The sequence below is a fragment of the Haliotis rubra genome, unplaced genomic scaffold, assembly GCF_003918875.1.
Source record: "Haliotis rubra isolate DU_JTF1 unplaced genomic scaffold, ASM391887v1 Scf180, whole genome shotgun sequence".
Lineage (NCBI taxonomy): Eukaryota > Metazoa > Mollusca > Gastropoda > Lepetellida > Haliotidae > Haliotis > Haliotis rubra.
This window is the reverse complement of record NW_025765781.1, coordinates 1597897-1622252: the sequence shown is the minus strand read 5'-3', so window position 1 is coordinate 1622252 and position 24356 is coordinate 1597897. Positions and strand designations below refer to the sequence as shown.

General features: G+C 40.6%; 1 protein-coding gene across 1 annotated transcript; it reads right to left on the bottom strand.

The window, feature by feature from the left end:
* Positions 1-1520: 1520 nt before the first annotated feature.
* LOC124273409 lies at positions 1521-16502 on the bottom strand. The gene is made up of 14 exons (XM_046708667.1): positions 16279-16502; positions 14444-14536; positions 13521-13693; positions 12287-12382; positions 11706-11834; positions 11114-11257; positions 9517-9595; positions 8843-8955; positions 8232-8388; positions 5217-5354; positions 4465-4650; positions 3783-3998; positions 2807-2920; positions 1521-1866 (listed from the first exon to the last, which is right to left on the bottom strand). Exons 1-14 carry the CDS (start codon positions 16427-16429, stop codon positions 1745-1747), a joined length of 1911 nt encoding a protein of 636 aa, XP_046564623.1. The 5' UTR covers positions 16430-16502; the 3' UTR covers positions 1521-1744.
* Positions 16503-24356: the final 7854 nt, after the last annotated feature.

Below are 24356 nucleotides of genomic sequence, written 5' to 3'. Positions count from 1 at the left end.
CAGGCAATGTATTCTAGAGATGGGTTTCACATATTAAAGTAATATGGGGATCGAACCCGTGTCTTCTGTGTGACGAGTCAGCACTTCAGCCGTTACGATTCCCAACCGTCCTATTGAAGTAAATGCGGTATGACTATTCCACCTAAAAAAACATGGATATAGTGTACAAAACTTGCGATAGTCCAGACTTATACAAACAGCCACACGCTCATGTTTATGAACGTCACTATATAAGTGCAAACATATTCTTGATCGCAGCTTGACACCTACTTTCACCTCACCTATTCAGACATACCGCAGAGTATTGAAGGAAAGTACGACATAAGGATTTTACATGCGCTCGTAAAGGTTTGTCCCAGACAACAAGACGTTGTGTAGGCCAGTGGTTAAAGGGTTTGCTCCTCTCACCAAAAACCCGGGATTGATTCCTTATAAGGGTGAGTGAAGCCCATACCTGAGGTCCTAAGCCGTGGTATTACTAGAATAGAGCTCAGAGCAGTCTAAAACCACACTCATGGTCTCAAACGTATTGGCAGTCCTAAGGCTAAATCAGTAGCCTCGAGGCAACATTCACAGCAAAGACAAATGTGAGTGAGTGAGTTTAGTCTTACGCCGCAGTTAGCAATATTCCGGCTATATGGCGGCGGTCTGTAAGTAATCGAGTCTGGATCAGACAATCCAGTGATCAACAGCATGCGTATTGATCTACGCAATGGGGAACCGATGACATGTGTCAACCAAGTCAGCGAGCCTGACCACCCGATCCCGTTAGTCGCCTCTTACGGCAAGCAGGTTACTGAAGATCAGTTCTAACACGATCTTCACAGATAACAAAGCGGTGTGAAGGAGAAAAGTAAGAAGAAGAATGCGACGTTAAACCCAGTTTTATCACTATCTCAACTGCGCGATACCTAAAAGAATAGTATGTGTTGTGTAAATGTGTTGTACGCTACTGACCCTTTGAGAACATTTATTGGCTTGAAGACAGATTGAAGTATCAAAACGTATCCGAATAAGACTTACGTAATATCGTATGAGGCAAATCCCCCAACTCTGATAGAACAAATGTGGTGCGTGCGAGTTTCATGACCAAACGATATTGAGACGTGACTTATTTTTTCGTCCTATCATGTCCCTCTCCATCACCAGATGTGAATCCGATCGAACGCGTGAGTGAATTAAAATTCAACGTCTCATCGGCATTATTCTAGCCATGCAGCGACGAAAACAAGTTTACACATGTTTACTGAACGCTTATGGAAGGGACTGGGTCGATTGCGTCATCCTGAACGGCAATAACTGCAAGAGCTTGTAGATGCACTTCATGTAGGATGGGGAGACCATCAGTGATCACACTTCGTGAATGAGCAGAAGCGGCAGACAGCAGTTAACACTAACAGTAAACACAGAACCATTAAGTTCTCCTGATCTGAACCTGTTTGTTAAACAACTGTTATTTTTTTTTATTTTGCCATATTGTATACGTGTTCCACTAAGGTACAGGTTATAATAAATCACCATTGCTCAAATATTCAGTTTTATTCAGTTAAGTGTATACTGATTGTCTTCCCACTCCCAATATGTTAATAGATTTTTCTTCTTTGAGGGATGTATCGACATGTTTTTTTAAGAGCTGAAAAATTTAACTTAATTAACACAACGACAAACAACGGCCGATAACTCTTGACAAGGTTATCATAAATAAATGTTCAGAAATATCTTCAATTTCGAATTATACATTTTCTCAGGGCGAAGTCCTAGAGATTGCCTTGGGTTTGTAGTAGGCTGTGATGGGGTGGTCTCGATGTGACCCACAATGTTGCCAGAAGTAGTCAGCCCTGGCCAAGCACTCGCTGGAGTCATGATCTGGAATAAGAAATGTTTCCCAAATCACGTTGTTTAGTATTTATCAAAGTTGATAAAACGAAACAAGGTTTAAAGAATAGCGATTCAGATGTATGTGTCACATCAAAAACACTTCATAAGTTTCTTTAAAGGATGTAGTCTTCAAGTCATGGCCGGCGTCCATTAAATAATTGAAATAGATTCAGATAAACACGTGACTGACATTCACAGCATTGTCTCGAACCTAATGTTGACTCGCAGCCACCACTTCACTGATTTTGATCACCAGATCATGGTAAGGTGAAATGGGGTTTACGTCGTACTTAAGAATATTTCGCGCATATGATGACGTGCATGTGTATTTGTGGCTGCTTGTACTAGCCCAGACAAACTGGTGTTATAGTGCTAGCTCACTGAGATACCATGCCGCAGTTAAGCATGAATACTCCACTCAGACACATTATACTGACGCTGAGCCGACCAGTCCTTGTTGAAACCCATTAATGCCGAGCGCCAGGCAGATCAAAAGCTCACCAGATCAAGATATATGCTTAATTCGACAAATACGAATTGCTGCACATAGTAAGATGAAAATGTGCACATATATTCATCTTCTCATAATAAATATTCAGGGGCAATGGTGTACCTGAGGCCGTAGAATGGGGTCACCTTTACGTGTTGTGTCGAATCCGGGTCTTCACGGTTGCATTTAAGTAGTAAAAATGACCTGATGGAACAATAAATTCTCACTGCCTGACTGACTCACTCACTGACTGACTGACTGACTGACCGACTGACTCACTCTTTTACTTGTGTCAAGGTTGGTGACTCACTCACTCACCTGTTTCAAGATTGGTGACTCACCTGTGTCAAGGTTGATCACTCACTCATTCGTTTACCCGTGTCAAGGTTGGTGACTCACTCACTCACCTGTGTCAAGGTAGGTGACTCACTCACTCACCTGTGTCAAGGTTGGTGGCTCCCCATGCGTCGTAGAAGAAGCCGGTCAGTTTGTTGTCTGAAGGACAGGTCGAGATCTTGATCCAGCATCCGCCTCCTACATGTCTCGTAGCACCTTCGAATAAAATGTCCGAACAGTAAACAGAAGCCTCTTAAAGGTCATTACATGATGATACGACCCGTGAAGATCCGGTATAGAATTGGTCTTCAGTAACCCATGCTTGTGATTAGAGGCGACTAACGGGATCGTATTGTCAGGCTCTTTGCGATAGCAATAGGCTATTTCGACTTACTACTGCAATACAATAAATAAAATACAATTGAATGAATTGTCTCAATTGCAGTGATTTCCCAAATGAATGTATAGATTATATGAAACAGAAATAGTTGAAGTAGTTTCATTCTCTTTTACTAACTGATAAGAAACTTGAAATCCAGATCAAGTAAACATTTAAAACGTAAACATATTGTTATTCACAATTTCATACTCAATGCATCGATAACTTGCGGTTTCTACGATCGATTAATTGATATCGGAGACTCAACAATTGCAATCCATCGATGGTTCGATGCATCGTTACAACACTAATATGTATGACCGTAGCTGTCATACCATAGCATAGCAAAATTGTCCTGTCGTTAAATGTTTCTGTTTATAGTTTACAGTTTGTCCGTAGTGGTTCCCTTGACCATTAGATCGAGTCATGAATAGAGGACAGCGAACTACACTGTACTGAGTTGTGTCCCTTAGGCTTGTCTTGCTCCTGTGATCAGTTCGAATTACAGGTTCATCTTGACTATGGTCCTTCAGTTGTCAACACAGTTACAATACTTCAAAGGGTTATCTATATATCTATGATCTTCGCTGTGTCTGGTGTCCCTCCTAAAACAACATTACCCCGTCATTATCTGTAATTCTACAAGCGTTTCCACACACAACTCAGTCGCTCATTCACGGCCTGTTCCAAAAGACTTACCTGTTGGGCCATAGATGCTTGTGTAGGGGTGGGCAGGGTCAGCCCCACACCACGTCCACTGGACATTAGCTCTGCCCAAACACTTCTCCTCGTCTGTGAGTCCTCCGTGAGCCTCCCCGTAGCCATCAACCTCCAGCCTCCCAGGGTGGGCGCCGCCATGTTTGACACACCCGTAGTCGGCGAAGTAGCAGTGTTTTCCAGCAATTGTCATGGCGCCTGGAATAAAATAATCATTTAAACCTCAATAGAGACCTACTTCAACGTTTTCACCAACAAATACCAAAACAAGGTCATTAAAATTGTCCAATCCAACAATAACCATTTTGATGCACCAGATGCTGTTGTACAAAGCGATCTTAGCGCTAAGGAAATCATAACTCTCATACCTTAACAGACCTACGACAGTCGCAGCGCGAAGATCGCTTTGTACAACAGCACCTTAGTGTCTAATTTCGTCACCAATCACACGCTTACCCCAGACACACTACAGAACACAAAATATGAACTGATGGATAATTTCAATGATCTTGTTTAGTAATTGTTTGTGGAAACACAGACTTACGACGACAGTCGTAGCACTAAGGGTGTTTTGTACAGCAGGACGCAGAGATGTAAATGTTAATAGCGTGAGTATGCATTGAGATGCTCTTATTGGTTGCCTGAATTTTGGTAGTGATCAAACCTGTTGGACCGAAGACTGCAGTCACAGTTTCCTTGTCAGGTGAGCCACAGTACCTCCACTCATTTGCTGCCCTCTTCAGACAGTTCTCCTCCTTCACCCCAGTCTGCTCATGCTGCTCCCCCCACACGTCCCGCTGTGTGCCGCTGACGGGGTGGAGGGGGCAGCCGGTGATGATCAGCCAGCAACCTGAAAAGATTCAACCCTCTTATTGACATCCTTATCTATTGGATACCTCCACCCAAACTACCGAGCCTGGTCCAGACTCGATTATTTACAGGCCGCCGTCTTATAGCTGGAATATAGCCGAGTGCGGCGTGAAACAACAAACAATCCAACAACTAAACATGACACACGTTAGAGTATTTCGGGGGGGGGTTGCCTGTGGATTAGTCATCTTAGGACAACCTGCCACTTGATCAGAGGCAGAAGATACACCAGATAAATTAAGGAGACACGTGTTGCTGTGTTAAGTCACACTCAGCATTTTAACTAGTTGACGGCGGTCTGTAATTCGACAATCCAGTGATTGACACTATGAGCATCGCTCTGACATGAACCACGTCAGCAAGCCTAACCACCCGATCCCGTTGTCGCATCTAACGACAATTATTACTTGCTGAGGATCAGTTGTGGCAGTGTTAGCAGGTGTGTGCCCTACAATTGCCACACAAAAAGTTGTAATTAAATGATGAGACGAAGAAGCATCAATTTGGATGTAGAGACTTTAAGCAAGAAATGTTTTCAATAATCACCTTGTTTCTGGATATTTGGGTAGAGTGTATTTGGCCCGGAGCCGTCTGAGATGTATGGCGTCTGTGGTGTCTTCGTTGCTGGGGCGACGGTTCCGGCACATGCAGCAGGTTGGGCTGGGGACTTGTGAGTCTGTCTGGCTGTAAAGAGTGCGTGAATAAATGCTGTTTGATATTATACCCGACATATCACCTTGACCCATAATAATATTTGGATCAGATAAACCAGATACACTAAAAGTGTGTAACGATTTCTACACCATCGGTGCACGATTACAATCAACGACACGGATCTGAAACCGGATCCAATTCAAACGGGCTGTTCCACAGTATACGGGCCAGGTAATATAGTGAGTGAATATGGTTTTAAGCAGCTTTTAGCAATATTCCAGCAATATCAGGGCAGGGGACACCAGAAATGGGCTTCACACATTGTACCCATGTGGGGATACCAGGTCTTCGGCGTGGCGAGCGAATGTTTTGAGCACTAGGCGTCCCCACCAACCCAGGGATTATAACACAGCTTTGACCATTTTTGGTGTTTATATTCTGCTTCATTTAAAAATGAATGAATGATGATTTACGCCTCATCATCAGTTTTCATGCTTTTCGCGACTGACGTGTCATGCAAGTCAAAACATTGATTACACAACCGTCTCGTTTCCTGCAGACTGGGTTCCGTCCTATTGCGCAACTCAGAACAATAACCAGTCCAGAATTTTGAGACCAACTCTTTCAACTGGATACATAAATATTAATCAGTATCATTTAATACATCTAATCATTTTCATTTTAATCATTTTACGACCTCATCAAACAGGGACAGTCTGTGACGTCTTCGGTAACATCATGCTGCCTAAACTTCGGCATTAAATATAGAAATACGATTTTTCTAAAGCTGGAAATTTAAATATATTTGTAAATATCATTTTCTTACGAAACAAGGAATTGGAATTTCGTGTAACCATAATTGATTGTAGTGTCTCTTTTCACTTTCACACAAGAAAATTCGGATCGGCTGAAAAGTAGGTCATTGTCTGAATGGGTTCATGAGACTCATGTGTCGGTTTGGTAATTAGAAGAGGAGGTATAAGCACTTAATCACTTTAAAAACTCTCCGACATAGGCCAATATTCACAACAGAGTAAAAATGTTACATGGCAATAATCAATCAATGTCCACTGACCAATTTGGAAGTATACTCTCCCAAAAAGAAACGCATATAGGAATTTCAACTGTATTTTTATGTTTATTTTGAAACATCTTGTTTCAATGAAATATAGCGAAATTGCACACGGGAATGCAGGCGTATCCGTCTTTGGCACCAACTCGAGGAAAGTCAGTTTGAGTGTCACATGGAGACGTGTGGGGGCGCTGAAGTCAATACCTCGTGTGACCACCATGGGCATCCGGAACTGCACGGCATCGCCTCGGCATCGAACGAATAAGTCTCAGAATCTCGTGTTGCCCAATCGCAGCTCACTCTGCCTGTAGTGCCTGTGCGAGTTGCTTAGGTGTCTGGGGCTAAGGGTTACGGCGTCGCACCCGTCTGTCCAGGGCAACCCACAGATGTTCGATCGGGTTTAAGTCCGGTGATCTTGAGGGCGAGGGGAGCACATTGATGTTGTGGTTCTGGAGGAAGTCTCTAGTGTGACGTGCTGTGTGGGGCCTGGCATTGTCCTGTTGAAACAACTCCCCTCTGGCGATCAATGATTGGAAGGAGGTGTGGGCGTAGGATTTCGTCACAGTACCGCTAAGCTGTCAGGTTGCCCTGGATCATCACAAATCACTTCTCCTACGGCAGGTGTTCGCTCCCCACATCATAACACTGTCCCGGCCGAATTTGTCAACCTGGGGAACGCAAGCGTCGGCGAAACGTTCACGTCGACGTCTGTACACCCGCATTCTTCCATCGCGTCGTTCCAATAGAAATCGTGATTCATCACTGAACCAGATTCTACGCCAATTCGGTAGGTTCCAGGCCTGAACGTTGGTGCACCATTTAACTCGATGTCGACAATGTTGTTGTCGAAGCACAGGGCAAAAATAAGGTCTTCTGGCACGTAAACCAGCCTCTCAACCTGTTCCTGACGGTCTGTGCAGAAAGCCTCCTCAATCCGGGTATTTGTCGAGCGGTACTGGTCGCCGTAGCTGTTCGATGACGCAGGTGATGTACCCGGATGTAGCGATCCTGCGCCGCAGTTGTCGCTCGATGTCGCCCACTACGAGGGACATCTGCTACCGCATTCTGCCGGCGATATGTCTCCCAGAGCCGTGAAATGGTGCTTTGCTGACCAGTCATGCGTCGGGCAACTGCACGTTGAGACTGGCCAGCTTCAAGCAAACCAATGGCGATATGATGGTTGGCTTCACTTTGACGTGGCATTTTGCGTTCGTCAACAATATTCCAAATCCAGTGAATAATCGACAGACAGCGACCAACGTTTTATACCCATCATTGAGACTATCTGATCCCCAACTTTCACGAGCATTGCATGTTAATTGTGTATTTTGTGACCCTACACGCCGAAATTGAAAATCATGCTGTTAAATACGGGTATTTAACGGATGGTGCGTTTTGTTGTGATGTTTCAAAACATAAACACCATAGGATTCATGAACAGAGCAAAACCTTTTGTAAAATGAATCACGTTTTAATTCATTGCTACATGAAATTGCTATTTTCATGATGCGTTTCTTTTTTGGGAGAGTATAGTTATGACATTATCCGGCTAAACATAGATACTGGTTGACATTTAATATGGCAATCCAGTATTTTGTTGTTCAACGCCGCGCTTAGCAATATTCCAACTATATGACGGCTTTCTGTTAATAATCGAATCTGGACTAGAGAATCCAGTGATCAACAGCATGAACATCGATCTAAGCAGCTGGAATACGATGATATGTGTCAACCAAGTTAGCAAGACTGTCTACATGATTCCCGTTAGTCGCCTCTTACGACAAGCATGGTCTGCTGAAGACCAATTCTAACCCAGATAGTAGAGCAAAACTGACGTTGCTGCATGTGCAGGGGTCCTGTAGGGTAGCGTGGTCCCACGTGGTTTACATCGGGAGGCTGGGGGAAATTGATGGCATTGGCCCACTCTTGCGCCTGACATCTGACCCGGAAGTCGCCGTCATCACGAGACCAGAAGTCCGTTGGTGAAACAGACTGTGAAGTAAAAGAAAATGAGCATTTCCTGTTGAGATTGTTTTCCGCTCTATAAATTATTGTTCAGTTATACCTAAAACAGTAAAACACACGTCACCTAAAGCTTGGAAACTGTTTTGTATTAACTCAAGAAACACTTCAACATTGAATGCAGTGTAACAAAGTGACTCAGGAAGTCTTAACAGTAAAAGTGAGTTTTTGAAATGGCCAATTGGTGTGTTTTCAGCGACTTCGAAGAAAAGTGTAGCACCTTTTTGACACGGACAAAGCCAAAAATTGGGGAGGAGTTGGAAGACTATGACATGTCAGCGAGCCTGACCACCCGATCCCGTTAGTCGCCATACGACAAGCATGGGTTGCTGAAGACCAATTCTATAGGGGTATCATATTGCATTACTTAGTAAACGAACTGAATCTAAATCCAATGTTTTATTTCCCAATACACTACCATTACCTTGTGGTTATTCCTCACGTTGAAGTACTCTGGTTTTTCTATGCCTGTCTGAGAGTAGTATATGCTAGGGACACCACGTACGTTGTAAAATATGTTATTTGATATGTCGTTGCCTGAAACATAAAGGTGAATGCGATGATATGATAAGATTGTCTTTAAGGGTTATAAATATAATCCAAAATAAAATTAGTAATAGTTAATTGTCTTTCAAGGTATGGAACGAAGTGAGAACTTTTTTTTATAATTACACATATTTGCAACATCTGCCTACAAACAAAGGGGTATGAATTGAGAATTATGTAAGTTTTGTTGAAAGATAATTGTTTTTGAATTATTACATTTCGCCTGTAACCAGCAAGAAACACTCTATTTATGTTCTGATATTAAATCAACACTATTGTGTTGACATTTATGATGCCGCTATGTCTGTCCCCGATATATAAATGACACAAAACCATTACCATGATCATTAGAAAAGAAGAAAATAAACACAGAGACTACTGTACGATTCTTACTATATTATGAGCATATGTTTATGAACCAGTCATAGTGGAAAATTGAGCCTATCCTGCTACTCGTCAATTGTTTTCAGTACGTTTTCAGTTTACAAGATCATTTGTTATCCCTTAAGCTGTTAATAAAATTGCCAGAAGGTTATGAACTCATTTCCGGACCTGCTGGTTGAAGAGGGTTCGTTATGTTCGCCAGTTTAGGGTATCTGCTGGTCCACAGGGGGCTGGTGTAAGGCACAGCCTGGAATGTAATATGACCATTGGTTGTTAGAATATGCTTATACAGCGAATCTCACCCGAGTGTCTTTGGATATCAAATATATCACCACGTGAGGCTTGCCGAGGGGTTTTCTCACATTTTTCAACGAGTGGTGATACATTTGATATAAAAAAACACTTGGGCGAGATTCTATTTATCATCCAATACCATACTTAATTTGTCGTTCAAGAGAAACTAAGAACGAAACGTCACCTGTATTAAGATCATTTGAAGACTAGCGTATGAATACATTCAAGAGATCAAGAGTGATGGAAGAGGGAACGAGGGACATCATGGCGTCATATAAAACAAGCACACAAAAAAGTAGTGCTAACATTTGTTGCTTTAAATTCTGTAAAGCATAAGTTTTACCATTTCTTGGTGGCATTTTAAGTAAATTTTATACCGTTAGAACAAATCATGAACAAATATAACTCGATTTCCGGAGGCCATCTTTGTTTACAGCTAAGGAAGATGAAAGTAGTCCGAAATTATTGACCAATCAGCAATTAGATCAAAGCCTACCAAACGATATCTCCTCTGGATACCAGTATTGGAAGATAAAGTTTGTTTAATCCAACACCAGGTGAAAAACAGCTGTTTGTAACATATTACGAAAAAAATGTATTCATCCTTAATCAGGAAGTAAATACGCTATTACATTAGAGTGGATATTTTGCGATTTTGAGCTATCTATTTCCAGCGGTCCAGCCAGACGAAACATTGGATACTTCTTTCATACAAACAATATGGCACACGCCCGTGTCATAGTAACCGCTTTTTATCACCAAAACTGGCTTCCAGTGAAGATATTCCTTGAGTGAAGTCACGCCACATCTCCTAGGACATACTCGCTTTAATCTAATTGCGTCACAACGCTTAACAGTGACGTCACACTTTATCACTCTTTATCACCAATAAGTATGCTCCTGATGATTGTTGATAATTTTTTGACACTCAAGTCTCTGGTTATCAATGTTTACAAACTGAAACAATATGAAGAATAAGACAAAAATAGAATAATGATAATTATTTTTTCATCCTCATCGATATAACGTTTGATTCGCTTAGCAAATCGTTTGCGTGTTTTTATATCAAAAGACTTTAGATGTATGGCATAGACGCTTCTAAGATCAAAGATGAAATAGGTTGTTGGGAGAGTGAAAATTGGCATATTTGCATTCCTATAATTCAATTTTCTTTTATTTATAATATACCTGAAATCTGTTGGTTAACGTTAATTCTAATGTATTTTATTTCATCTGTACACTGAGGCGCGGATGGGGTAGACTAGTGCTTAGAGTGTTCGCTCGACTCAAAGATTCTGAAAATCCGGGTTCGATTCCCGTCATGGGTGGGTATATGTTAAGCCTATTTCTCACTCACTCTAAAAGCTGGATGGGTACCTGTTCCTTAGCATCTATCCTCCAGACTAATAAACCACAAACTAGTTTTAAAGGCCAAAATATGGTGTGTGACAAAACTGAGATTTGTGTTTACCTTGAGATGCTGCATCAGTTCAGCTTCGTTGGAATGGTGCAGTCCCCTGCCGTCAACTTGTATGGAATCGGCAGTGGCGTTGTAGAAGACATTGTAGCGGATGATGTTGTCACGGCCTCCGCCGATGTTGGTGTGAACCTCATTCTATGGAAATAACAGTAAATTGATGTAATATTCTTCCCTATGTATGATTAATTTCAGAGAACAGAAATATCGGAGTGTTCTTCATGCGAATGCCCAATGCTGACCCTTTTCTGGCCAAAATTATTTTGTTCTGCAAAATTCCACTCTGCTTCGATCTATTTCTTGTTACTTGGATTGTTTTCTCATTTCATCAAGTTGCTTTAAAAAAATAAGAAAAAAATAAACATATACACAATACTCAAATGAACGAGAAAATAATCGAAGCAAAGAGGAAATGCTCAAAATTTTAAATTTTTGAAAGAAACTTAAAGTAACGAGGAAATAGTAAAATAAAACCACAATAATAGAAGAAAATTTGAAATTTGGATTAGAAAAATATTTTATGTTACAAAAGTGTCAGCATTAGGTTTTCGTACTATAACTCTGTTACTATGTCACTTGGACTTACATCGTAGAAGACGTTGTGTTCTATGTTGACGCTGGAGTACTCGTCGTCCAGCATGATGCCTCGGACCTGGGCTCCGGGGACGTATCTCAGATTGTGGTGGATGTGGTTGTAGCGGATGACGTTGCCTCGCTGATAACGGAGTGAAGGTTGTCAGTTGTGGAGCAGTTTCAGATTAAACACTTTGGTCAGACATTTAGTCGGATATTGGCACTACCACCACCACAACTGACAATATTTTAATATTTTTGGGTTAGTGTATTCCATGTGCCACGTAATTGTTTTAAAGGCAGTCGTCGAGTTAGTGAGTGAGTGAGTGAGTTAAAATTTAAAGTCACATCGGCAATATTTCAGCCATAACAGGAGTTAGTGAGCTTAGGTTTACGCCGCTTTCAGCAATATTTGAGCAATATCACGGCGGGGACACACGAAATGGCTTTTACACATTGTACCAATTTGGAGAATCGAACCAGGGTGTTCCGCGTGACGAACGAACACCTTAACCACTAGGCTACTCCGCCGTCTCTGATGTTATTGGACCGAATTTGCATATTATCTTCTGAATAAATATACATCCCACACACCATGGTCCAGTCTCTCCCGGCGTGGATGGCCCCGCAGTCACTGGAGTTGACACACACGTGATGTACATGGTTGTATTCCATCACGTGATCATTGCCCTGCAATAGAACTAAAACGTGAACTAAAACTAAATGAGTGAGGTGGGTTTAACGCAAAATTCCAGCAATATCACGGCGGGGGACACCAGAAATGGGCTTCACACATTGTACCCATGTGGGAATCCAACCCGGGTCTTCAGCGAACGCCTTAACCACTAGGCTATCCCGCCCCCAGCTGAAACTGAAAGTCACATTAGCGTTATTGCAGCCATATATCGACGAGTCACGTATTTGATGACTTAAAACACACATCTCAATCGATTGTATTATCACCCGACACAGTAAACTAAGTAATGTAGCATGCGCTTATAACGGTGAGGTGAGGTGAAATTTGGTTTTACGTCGTGCTTGAGAATAGTTCGCTCATATGACGACGTGCATGCGTGTGTATGTGTATGTGCGGCTGCTTGTACTAGCCCAGACTGAAGCTGGTTTTATAGTGCTAGCCCACTGAGATACCATGCCGCAGTGAAGCATGAATACCCCACTCAGACACATTATACTGACTCCGAGCCGACCAGTCCTTGCTGTACCCATTAATGCCGAGCGCCAGGCAGGGACCAAGAAGTACCATATTTTAACGTCTTTTGGTATGACGCGGTCGGGGATCGAACCCGCGACCTTCCCCTCCCCGGGCGGACACTCTAACAACTACACCACGGAGGCGGTCGCGGTTATAACGAACAAGGATTTTTAAGGGATCCGGCAACATGCTGTGTATTTAGTCGAAAAAACGTGTAACGTACTATGGTTATAACGAATAAAATAGTGGACCCTTCCAGTCCATTATAACCGTAGTCTAGAGTGTAATTGTTAATTCTGGTCGACATGTTAAGGGCAGAAGGCCATCCATTATGAAAGATTATGGAAGAAACTAATTCTGAATCCATGCCTTCATAAAAAGTGTGGAACCCATTTGTGGTATCCCCTGCCGTGCTACACCATACTGCTAAAACGGCGTAGAACCACACTCACTCCTCACTCACCCACTCATTCACAAGGACACGTTAATTGATATTTTAAGGTATTACTAGACTGATTATGTTCCTCATTCTGTAATATTTCTATTTTTGCATTACCATCTAAAATCGAATAAATCGATTGCATTGAAATATATGTGAACCAATATTTGTGTTACCGCCCATCTGATTCCCGTGTACTGGCCGTCGTGGATGTGGTTGTAGCGCATGGATATCCCAACTCCTCCGGGGCTGATGGCGTTGTATCCGACGCCCCCGACACGTGCATACTGCCAGATATGGTTGTCCTGTATCAGATTGCCAGATGGAGATAGTGTCTTTCGATCACCACCTATTCCAAATAATATCATACATCGTGCATCAGTTTATGTGAATAACGGTTATATCATGGCGTGGGATGAAATGTGGTACAACGTCGCGTTCAGGATTTCTGCATTTAATTATGTATATAGATTATTTATTTGTTGGTTGTCTAATACTGCACTTAACACTTTCCCCGTTACATGACGACCGGCAATAAATAGTCGAGTCTGGACAACAAAGTGATTGATATAATGAGCATCATTCATCAAACTGATACGACGACATGCACCAACCAAGTCAGCTACCCTCACAACCCGATCTCGTTATCCGTCTCTTGCGACAGGCATGGGTTGTCGAAGACCATTTCTAACTGGGATATAGTGATAGCCACTAGTGAGATATCATAACCCAGTTTCATATACATGCCAAACAGTATACTGACTCGCTGTTAGTCAAATTGTATTATGTATTTTATGCCGAGCGACAGGCATGGAAACAACAAGTACCACGTATTTTGGTGTAACGACGCCAGAGCCCGAACTTCCAACTTTTCTGCGCAACACTACGACGCCCCATCATCATACAAGGGAGGCGGTCAGGTTATTGAAATGGTTGGTTCTGGATTCTTAAGTTCTTTAGAATGTTATTTTAATAAAATAATAATAGTTATTTGACATTCCTTTTTGTAGTATTCCTATATTTTTGCTTAAATGGTGTACATCGAAATACAAAAAGTGGCATCAAGGACCGACAGGCCTCTTATATCAGTATCACTTACCTGTGATTGAAATTCCTCCACAGGTGTGATGTATCTCACACGAAGACACGGTCACGTACCGACAGTCTCCAGAACAATGGATTCCATAGCCACCTGAAAGAAGTATTGTCTTAGATCTACAGGTGTCTCATCACAAAATAACAAAGACGATATTTCAGTCTGCTGATTTATTTCCAGACATGCTATGGAATGGCTCACTTAGCGGTATCTTGGAACGTTTTAAGGTCTCAACAATGTATATGGAATTCCTGGCAGTGTGCAAAACAGTGGCAATTTTATCTAGACGGCGCTCGTGCTCTGGCACTTATCACATCAAGTATACTGAAAGGAGAAAGAAACGTCGTAATATTGGAGATGACATTTAAGAATCGAATATCAGTTTGTGTGTTTGCATTGAAAAATGAACGACGTCAAAGCGGTGTTCAAACAGTGTGTTTTAATATCTGTAAAATGTTGTAATGCCATTCTATTCAAGAACGTATTGCAGCGATGTTTGTATACCAGGCGATTTTTTTACACATGTATCCCAACCCTTGAAGAAATAGTTCTCAAAGTATTCGATCTTTAAAATATAACAACAAATTCGTCATGAGGTTTGAAACTGCTTTAATAAGTATAACATCAATAACATTACCAAACAGAAACAAATAGCAATAGCAATAACAATATCATTTTACCAAACCTTTTCACTATGACGGATTCGTTTGACCGCGTAATAATACACTGACCGGCTTCGAAGTTGTGCGACGTAGCGAATAGATCTTGTTGTATTCTATTTATTTGTGATTGTTTATTGTGAAATTTATTGAGTAGTTGTTAAATAGACCTCGGGGCAGAAAACCGCCAGATGAACCCGCAAACTGCGAGACATTAAACTCCTGTGAAAAGGAACAATGTTGGGCAATCCGTTTGGTAGTGACATTGCCAAACTTGGGATGACTTGAAACAGGTTCGTTCGCGAAAATGGCATCACCAATTGCAGCAAGATTATTGGGGGTCCTTGAAACCTAAGCGAAAAACGTTCACACACGTATGAACGATGTTTACACAAGTATGAACGATTAGAAGGGTTCAAGAGTAATGAACCTTGAAATTTAGATCACATGACCGCTCTCTCAACCAACCAACGTTCGGGAATCTGTGTAAACTTGAAAGTAAGAAATTATTAGGTATCAATGGAGTATTTGTACCTCAAACAATAGTTTATTGGGCCAATCAGGCTATCCGACCATGATTCATGGTTTCTTCAAACTACTTCCGGTGTACATTTAAAGAAAAATAGGTTCCAATACTTCACTGATACTTGAATGTCATTCCCACATATTACGTCGTTTCTTTTGCCTTTCAGTATATATATAAACTTCTGGTAAAAAAAGTACGCATCTATGTTTGATTATGGCTAAAATGAAACAAACAAGAAATTATCGAAGATGATGTTCGTAGTACGGGTGTCACAGTTGCTTTAGGACCTTCAGTTTACAGTCTTTTGGTGACTGTTTTAATACATTTTAATAGCATATGCTATATTTGGTGTTTCTCAGTAAAGTATAGATTCAAGTACTTTTTAGGCTTAGTCCCTTACGGGAATCGATCCCAGTCACTCAGAGTCAGTCACCGAATCACCAGACACAAAGTCAGCGATTGAACCCACTCAACCACCGTGGCTACCAGTGGAACCTAAATAAGTAATACAATCTGTACTTCACTGAGAAAGTATAATCCGAAATACGACATATGTTAACGTATGTTATTTTTGAGTCAAATTAAATTTTCAAAGGTTTACTTTCTTTGGCCCGTGAGTATTTCCTTAAGCTGTAAATATAAAGTAGACATACCTGTATTCTTTATCTCCATTTTCATGAAGTCAATATTGTGACCATGGTTCAGATCAAATCCATACCGCCGACAAGCCTCCAAAGAGAAACCTTCGAAGTGGAGATTGTTTACCTCAAAATCTGTTCTGTAACACACCACATACAACATCATAACATACACGTTACTCAGAACTACAACCGACCAACGTTCGGGAATCTGTGTTAACTTGAAAGTACGAAATTATTTAAGTATCAATGGAGTATTTGAACCCCAAACAATAGTTATTGGGTAAATCAGGCTACAGAACTACACTCCAAAGAACTGTGGAAGTCGCGGTGGCTGAGCGGGTTAGGCGGCTGTGTTACGACGTATATAAACTGTCCTCTGTATCATGTCTTTTCGCAAATATCTTCGAGGTTTTGATATGTATACATAAAGTGGGGGTGGGGTAGGGGTGGGTTTCTAACGGGTATATCTAACACACTTGCATGCATGTGGAGTCGGAGAGGTGGGTGGGTGTTCGGGTATAACTACGAGGGACGTTCAAATAGTAGTCAGCCTTACCTAGAATATGATACAAATGCGCTGTTTTTATGTTTTATTTTTCTATATATAATCTGTCAGCCTCAAGCAAATTGGTTTTGCTATGTTGCAGCCTCACGATCCCCATTTTGTGAGACTTTGTATCTTGGCTTGGTACGCCCCAAAAAGGTAAAATCTGCAATAAAATGCATCACAAACTTCAGGAAACAAAATATGCTATGTTTGAGATTGGAAGAAGTCGGCTAGAATCAAACATAGATAATAAACTTCACAAAAACGCAATTTCAAAACTACAATCGCTTGTTCAAATGACTCCCCCTTCGGTTTACTGAAAGAACTCGAGAAAGAAATGATGGATTTTGTTCACATTTGGTACCATGGTTTATTGACTGGAGATTGGAGATTTACCGACACCACTTGAATTTAGTGACCTTGAGGTCATTTTAAAGGTCACAGCGAAGGTGTAACAGTTTTGCACATGCCAAGCTTGGTAGCCGCGAACTCAGGAAAGTATTAATAGATTTTGATCCACTTTATATCAAGGTGTATTGACGGGATTCCCCAACACCAATTGATTGGGAAACTTGTGCTCATTTTAAGTTCACAGTGAAAAGTGTTTTGCACATGTCTAACTTTTAGTGCGAAAATACAAGACAGAATTAATATGTTTTGCTTAAAGGTAGTAATTACCAAGATGCGTTGGGAGTATCGTCTCACGCCAGTCCAATTCAGTGCACCTTCGATTATTTTCAAGGCTCACAGCGAGTATTCTTGCGATATCTCCAAACCTAATGGGTGGAAGTTCGCAATTTGTATCAAGGCATCAGATGACAGTTTCGGTAACGTTTACATAATTTTCAGGGTCAGACAAAGGATAATTGCGACATCTGATATCGACATGTGGCGGGGTAATAGCTATGTTTCAGACAAACGCTTTGTCATTACTAATCACCTTTCAATTTTTGTTAAGCATATGGTTTCTATAATTTCACGTTGATTCTACCAGCTGTGAAATTATTCGAGACACGTCTTAAAAAGCCAGATATTATTTGTGTATGTTTAAAGTTAATTGTTTTTCATTATGGAGTTATTTTCGATGTTGACGCAAGGACATATTTTACGAGCAAATAGCTTCAATAATTTAATGTTATTTCTATTACATTTTGAAGTTCTTCATAGCTTATCCCAAAATAACAGGATATTGTTTGTTTACGCTTTTGAAATGTACGTTTTTCCCTCATTTTCGAATTATTTTCAATGTTGACGCAATGACATATTTGAAGTTAATTTCATGTTTTAATCATATATGTGATTTATTATGATTTATGTTTCGATCATACATTCATATATTGCGTTGTCATAGTTTAACCTGGTTCGTATTATTTTCTTCATCATATTACTACATATTATTGTATTTTTATGAGGGAATTTCTGTTACATTGGTTAAGGATATCATAAATCGCTGGCGCCTGGTTATTCCTTGTCACATAGCAGTCAATCTGTCACCATTTGTCGCATTTGATTGATGCATATAAAATAAAATGTAGAAATGATATTGAAATTGCATCATTTGCTTCAAGGAATCGATCAGATGTGCTCGTTAAAAGTAAAGTCAAAACTCTGAAAGCTAAGGTACAGTGAAGGATTTAATTGTTATGGGTAGACCAAAGAAAACTATTGATTTAGTTTCACCCGCTCAAAATACAACAAAGAATTCAACGGGTGGCATTAACCTCAAAGAATGATCATAACAATGCCCGCTTATAACATACGAGGCAAACATATCGGGGATAATTTGTTTTCATGCGGATATGCACCGGGTGAAATATCACTTTGTCATGGTGACATGACATCAAGGAACAATGTTATGACGTCACGTTGCTTCTAAGAAGCCGCCTTCTAAATACAACGATGACGGGGAGCCTGCCTTTGTTGGAAATTAGATTATCGCGCATTTCCGCAATTAAAGACTTCGGTAATAAATAGAAAATTATATTCGTGACCATAACATGCTAGGTTAACGACTCAAATATTCAGCATATATCTTTCTATATCCGAAAGTACCAAGATTTAGGCTGTTGTGTTGTAAAACTGATATTTATCTTCTATAAAGTCGAATATATTCAAACCATGAGAAATGTCGTCAAATAATGTCTGATGACAGTTACCAACGTCCCAATAATAGTGTCTATATATATTTTAGAAATCTATAATAATAAAGCACAACCTCACTACTTTTTGATAAATGACAAAGGATTAATCAACCATATTAAAAGGTCCTCAGGCTTGAAGGACGAAGCCTATTAGTACCCATAGCCTCTTTAGAGGACTGATGCGGTTCTGGAAAATGTGGCTCAAGTAAATCTATTGCCGAAAGTTTATTAGGGCTGTTCATACCTTAAGGTTTTCCTGGCCTCTAAGTATGTATTTGAGATAAATCATGTTAGAACCACATTACCACTTCCCTCTATAAGCAATCTTGTAAAGTATGCTACATGATTTAACCGTTAGAACACACCACACCACTTTTTCTGCCCATTGATTTAATTGGCCAAACTATAGTTGAGAGTTGCTTTTTGGATTTTACATATTTTCCGGCAACACCGATCGATGTGTCATCGGCCAACATTATTGTGATATTTTGTAAATTTCCAGGTAAATCATTGATATATACAAGGAACACAAATTGTCTTAAGGGCAGATCCTTCTGAGGAACCCCCTCTGCAGTAACATTTAGTTTTTCATAAAGTTCCATTAACAGAGACACACTGTCGTCTAGTAAGTTAACCAACCAAGAAACGTTTCCACGAACACCATCATTTTTCTAATTTGAGTAATAAACCTTTTATGCACCATTCCTGTAAAAGCTTTGAAATATCACAAAACAGCATACAGTAAAGGTGGTGATTATCTAGGACTGAGCATATATTATGGGATGTCTATGCTGAGATGCAGTAGAATGACTAGCAGCAAAAACCCGACTGAATTTGTATTTCTAAAATGTTATGTTCATGGAAATGGTCGTGCATATGCTTTTACCATTATTCTTTCAATGGATAGGCAATAAACCAATAGGTCTGCAATTAGGCTGGGAGGGATGCATTTTCTTCTTTCAAAATAGGAGTAACATTACCCTGCTTCTCCACACAATGTAGGGGAAATTACAGTCACTCAGTGATATATATTATACAAACAAACAAAGAGGTTCAGCTGTAGATGTACAAATCTGTTTTTAATTCCTCCTGGCGTTAATGCCATCAGGTCCACTCGATTTGTTTGCTGGTAAGGTAAGGCGTTATTTACAAGCAAAGGCTGAGCGGAAGGAGAAATAACATGATTTTAGGCACTGTGAGACTACATAAGAAAGGGTCACATGCAGCGCAATAATATTCCAATTATGTACTGCCATTTTACCGCAGTGAGCTGAATAACATCCTTAAGAATTACGAGTTGGCATATTTGGCTATGCTCTAAGAGAGACATCCTCGATAATCTCCAGGGTATACGTTACGATCACTCTCCACTGTTCCCTGGATGCATACACGGCTTAGGGCGATGATTTTATTACCTCTACGGCTTGACCGCATTCTCACAGTAGCCAATCAGCTAAGCCGCCGTTACAACCGAGCTTGCCAACAAGGAGTTTTGTCGCAGTCGTGAAGGTTTTTCTGCAGTGCCATCTAGATTTTGGGGAAATAATAAAGACAAATTGACAGATCTGAAACTTTAAGAGTATAGTGACAGAACTCCTTCGACTTCTTCAGAGTACGCCATCAACTGTCCTTAGCGCAGGCAGCACCTGATTGGATAATTCTAAGAAGCCAAAGTGAGTTGAGCATTGGTACGTTGAGGTAATAAAATCATCGCCCTAAGCTGTGGATGCATCCAGGGTATAGTGGAGAGTGATCGTAACGTATACCCTGGAGATTATCGAGGATGTAAGAGAGATAAAGTGCTATTCTATTGGGACAGCTTAGGGACACTTGAGAGGACAAAGAGGCACCTCATCGCCCTTTGTTCACCACTGAACCTTTAATCCCTCGAAACAAGCACCTTACAAGATTTGCCAACACGGCAGACAAGACGTAACTGATATTGGTAGCAAGAGCGAGTACAGCTTAATAAGGCGTGTTAGCTTGCAATACTGCTTTCTTTGTCAGACTCTTTTGGTGATGAGAATAATGAGTTCACGTGGACGTGCAGCACCATGAATACTCGGATGATATACTCCAGTAGAAAAATATATATAACTATAACTATATATACTATACTGAGTCAAAAGAAACTTCACATTCTTTCTTCAGGGCACTATAAAAAGAACAAGAGATGGTAAGATGGTTAAATTGTTATTATTTCATTGCTGAGATCTGTGTGATGTACTCGATACACTGACAGTGCCATAATCAGTTCCATTAGGCTACACCGCCGTTCCAAAACATGGGTATACAGAATGTCAAGTCACAAGAATAAAATGCGAAATTTCTCTCAGTTCAATATCGTGTATGGCCGCCCCGCGCATTCACCACTGCCAAACACCGTCTCCTCATCGACTGCCTGATGCTTGTGAACACGTGGTTAGATTCTGCGCCATTGCTCTTGCAAGGCAGCGCCAAGTTCCTGCAAATTCTGAGGTTGGTTCCTAAGACCACGAAGCCTTCTCCCAAGTGCATCCCAAACGTGCTCTATTGGATTAAGGTCAGGGGACCTCGATGGCCAGTCCATGACGTTGATTCCAGCGTTTTGAAGGAAATTTCGTGTCAACATCGCGGTATGCGGCCGAGCATTATCATGCTGGAACTGTAGACCTGGGCCATGAGCCGCCATGAAAGGAACGAGTTCAGGGGTGAGCACCTGGTCGCGGTAAGCAGCAGCTGTGAGGTTTCCACGGATGACCAGAAGTCGGGAACGGTTGTTCCCACAGAAAGCACCCCACACCATGCAACTTCCGCCCCCGAATCTGTCGACTTCCTGTACACAACATTGGGCATACCGTTCACGACGTCGTCTCCAGACTCTATGCCCGCCGTCCGCGAATCTGAGGGTAAACCTGATTCATCGCTAAAGACGACTCGATTCCAGTCTCTGGGTCCATCGGAGGTGACGTTGGGCCCACAGCAGACGTTGACGTTGATGAAACGGCGTCAATATTGGCCAAGCACGATATGGACGTCGAGAATGAGAGATTGGCAGCCCGCAAACGATTTCTGAATGGTCTGTGAGGACAGTCGACCTCTAAACATCTCAGCCCTGGTTCGTGTAGCCGGCAGAGAAATCTGTCACGCCGTAGGTGACGTAGGACGATTTGATTTGACGGTCTTCTGCTCGTGACGTCACACGTGGACGACCTGACCTTTGGGCGATCAGAAGTGGTGCCAGTTTGTTGTAGACGACCTCGCAAGTCATACACAGTACGACGGCTGCATCCCATTGCTCTTTGCGACGTCAATAACCGATCTTCCCGCTTTCTGCAACATGCCAACGGCACGTTCACGTTGCACATTTGACAATCGTGGCATTTCAAGCACCGTTAGAACTGTGGTTTAAAAGTGTTTTTCAATTCTTGAGGCCACGCAAACACGTGCATATGAAGAAAACTTCGATGCGAAGATCACGTGATCGATCGCACGTGCAAAACCTGATTTGGCACTCAACGTCATTTGCACGACGAATGGATGGGTTTTGGAGTGGGTTTTGCTAACGTTTTTCTAGAGTCGAAAGATAGGATCCCATTTCGGATACATAGATGTATCATCAGAGAAAATTATTCATTATTTTTCAAATTACATTTTGTGAAGTTTCTTTTTTGACTCAGTATATATTATATGTATTTATTCATATCTATATTCATCTATCTATCTATATATATATATATATATATAACATATATATATATAAAACTATATATATATATATATATATATGTCTGGATCTGAGTAGACCATATCAGATTAATGTCTATTAATATATCGCTCATTTCCTACGTATACATACGAGATATTAAGTACTACATAGGGATAATTTGTCCCTACGTAGAGAAAAATATGCAGAGACAGACAGACAGACAGACAGTTTTATTCAGTAAAGGCCACTGGCCCATAATACAGTCAAATGCGTGATCACACATCACATGAATGGTACACAATGATTTATAAAATGTTCTGCTCTTCATTCTAATTTGTATTATTATGTAAGAATAAAGAAACATTCTTAATCATATCGACATTTGCAGATTGCATAATACGGATAAAGTTGTTTATCGTCGGCGGCTTACTTAAATATATTTCCCAATATATTTCTCTCGAATATCAGAGAAACATCTCACAAATATACAAAAATATGCCATTCATCTTTTAACAACATTAATACCTTTGCATTTACAAAATAAACAAAAATCTTCTTCATTAGAAGCAATATTTCATATCTCCCAGTCTCTATTGCTAGATTAAAAGTTTCCGCATCTAAATTTTGAAAGGGCAGATCTCAAATTTAAATAAATATTACAATTTAAGAATTTTTCTACATCTAACAGAGAGAGTCTTATACTGACAATAATAAACAGTTTTATGTGAATTTTCAATGGAAGAATACCAGGATTGCTTTAAATTATCGGTCAGTCTTTGTTTAAAAGAAACATAAAATACTTGACATTACCAATATCCTGACTGACCCATGCATAGCCAAAACCATAAGTAAATAAAATATAAGTTTAACATTAGTTACCCAAGTTACACGTCCAACATCATCTAATGATTTCAGCATTTTGTAACAGTGTTTTGGGAGTCTGTTTGGGGTAAGTACAATAAATGACACCAATATTTGATAACCTTAGTCATATATATACAATTTGTAAAGGAGTCTACCACATTCTCCAAATACCACACATTATTACAAGTTGATTTACCAACTTTAAGAAATACTTACAAAAATTTAATTTGTACAGACTCTATGAGTTTACAATAACTGGTGCCCCAAACTTCAGTTGGAGAAAATATGCCTTACGTAGGAGATATTAAGTCCTACGTTGGAGATAGTGAGAGACCAAACATTTTTTTCACTGTGGCCCTACTACGCTTCCGTAGTACTAAAACCCTAACTTGAAACTCTATATATTACTGTAAAAGACAGTTATCTCATGAACATAGAACCGTTCATAGAGAACCGTTCTCTGTCAAGTTTGTACAGGAGGTGGTGCGCGTGTAAACGTATGAATATCCGTTACATGTTCAACACGAATGGCGTTATGAATTATTTCAATATCATTCATGAATGAATATCTTCGATATTCACTGCGCGATCAAAGGTAACAAGAGTTTTAAAACTCCCCAGCGTTGTTGAGTGAGTGCGACTCAACATGGAGTTATGCATAAACACCATACAGGGTAATTGATTAGATTCATGTTCCCAAAGGAAAGACCACCACGAACAAAACACAGGCGTTCACTACACGCCTTCGCTTTTATGAGATATACGACGACAGATGGTTGTTGTCACAACATGTACTCAGTGAGTGTTCAATAGCAAAAACAGTCAGTAGTTTACAAACTAAATTAAAAGC

Excerpts from the sequence above, each read along its gene's own strand:
- LOC124273409 (XM_046708667.1), bottom strand. The coding sequence starts at position 16,429 with ATGATGTTGTATGTGGTGTGTTACAGAACAGATTTTGAGGTAAACAAT. Across the intron at positions 9,596-11,113 it reads AACTGATGCAGCATCTCAAG|GCTGTGCCTTACACCAGCCC; the intron begins GTAAACACAAAT and ends ATTACATTCCAG. Across the intron at positions 8,956-9,516 it reads GAACCCTCTTCAACCAGCAG|GCAACGACATATCAAATAAC; the intron begins GTCCGGAAATGA and ends TTTATGTTTCAG.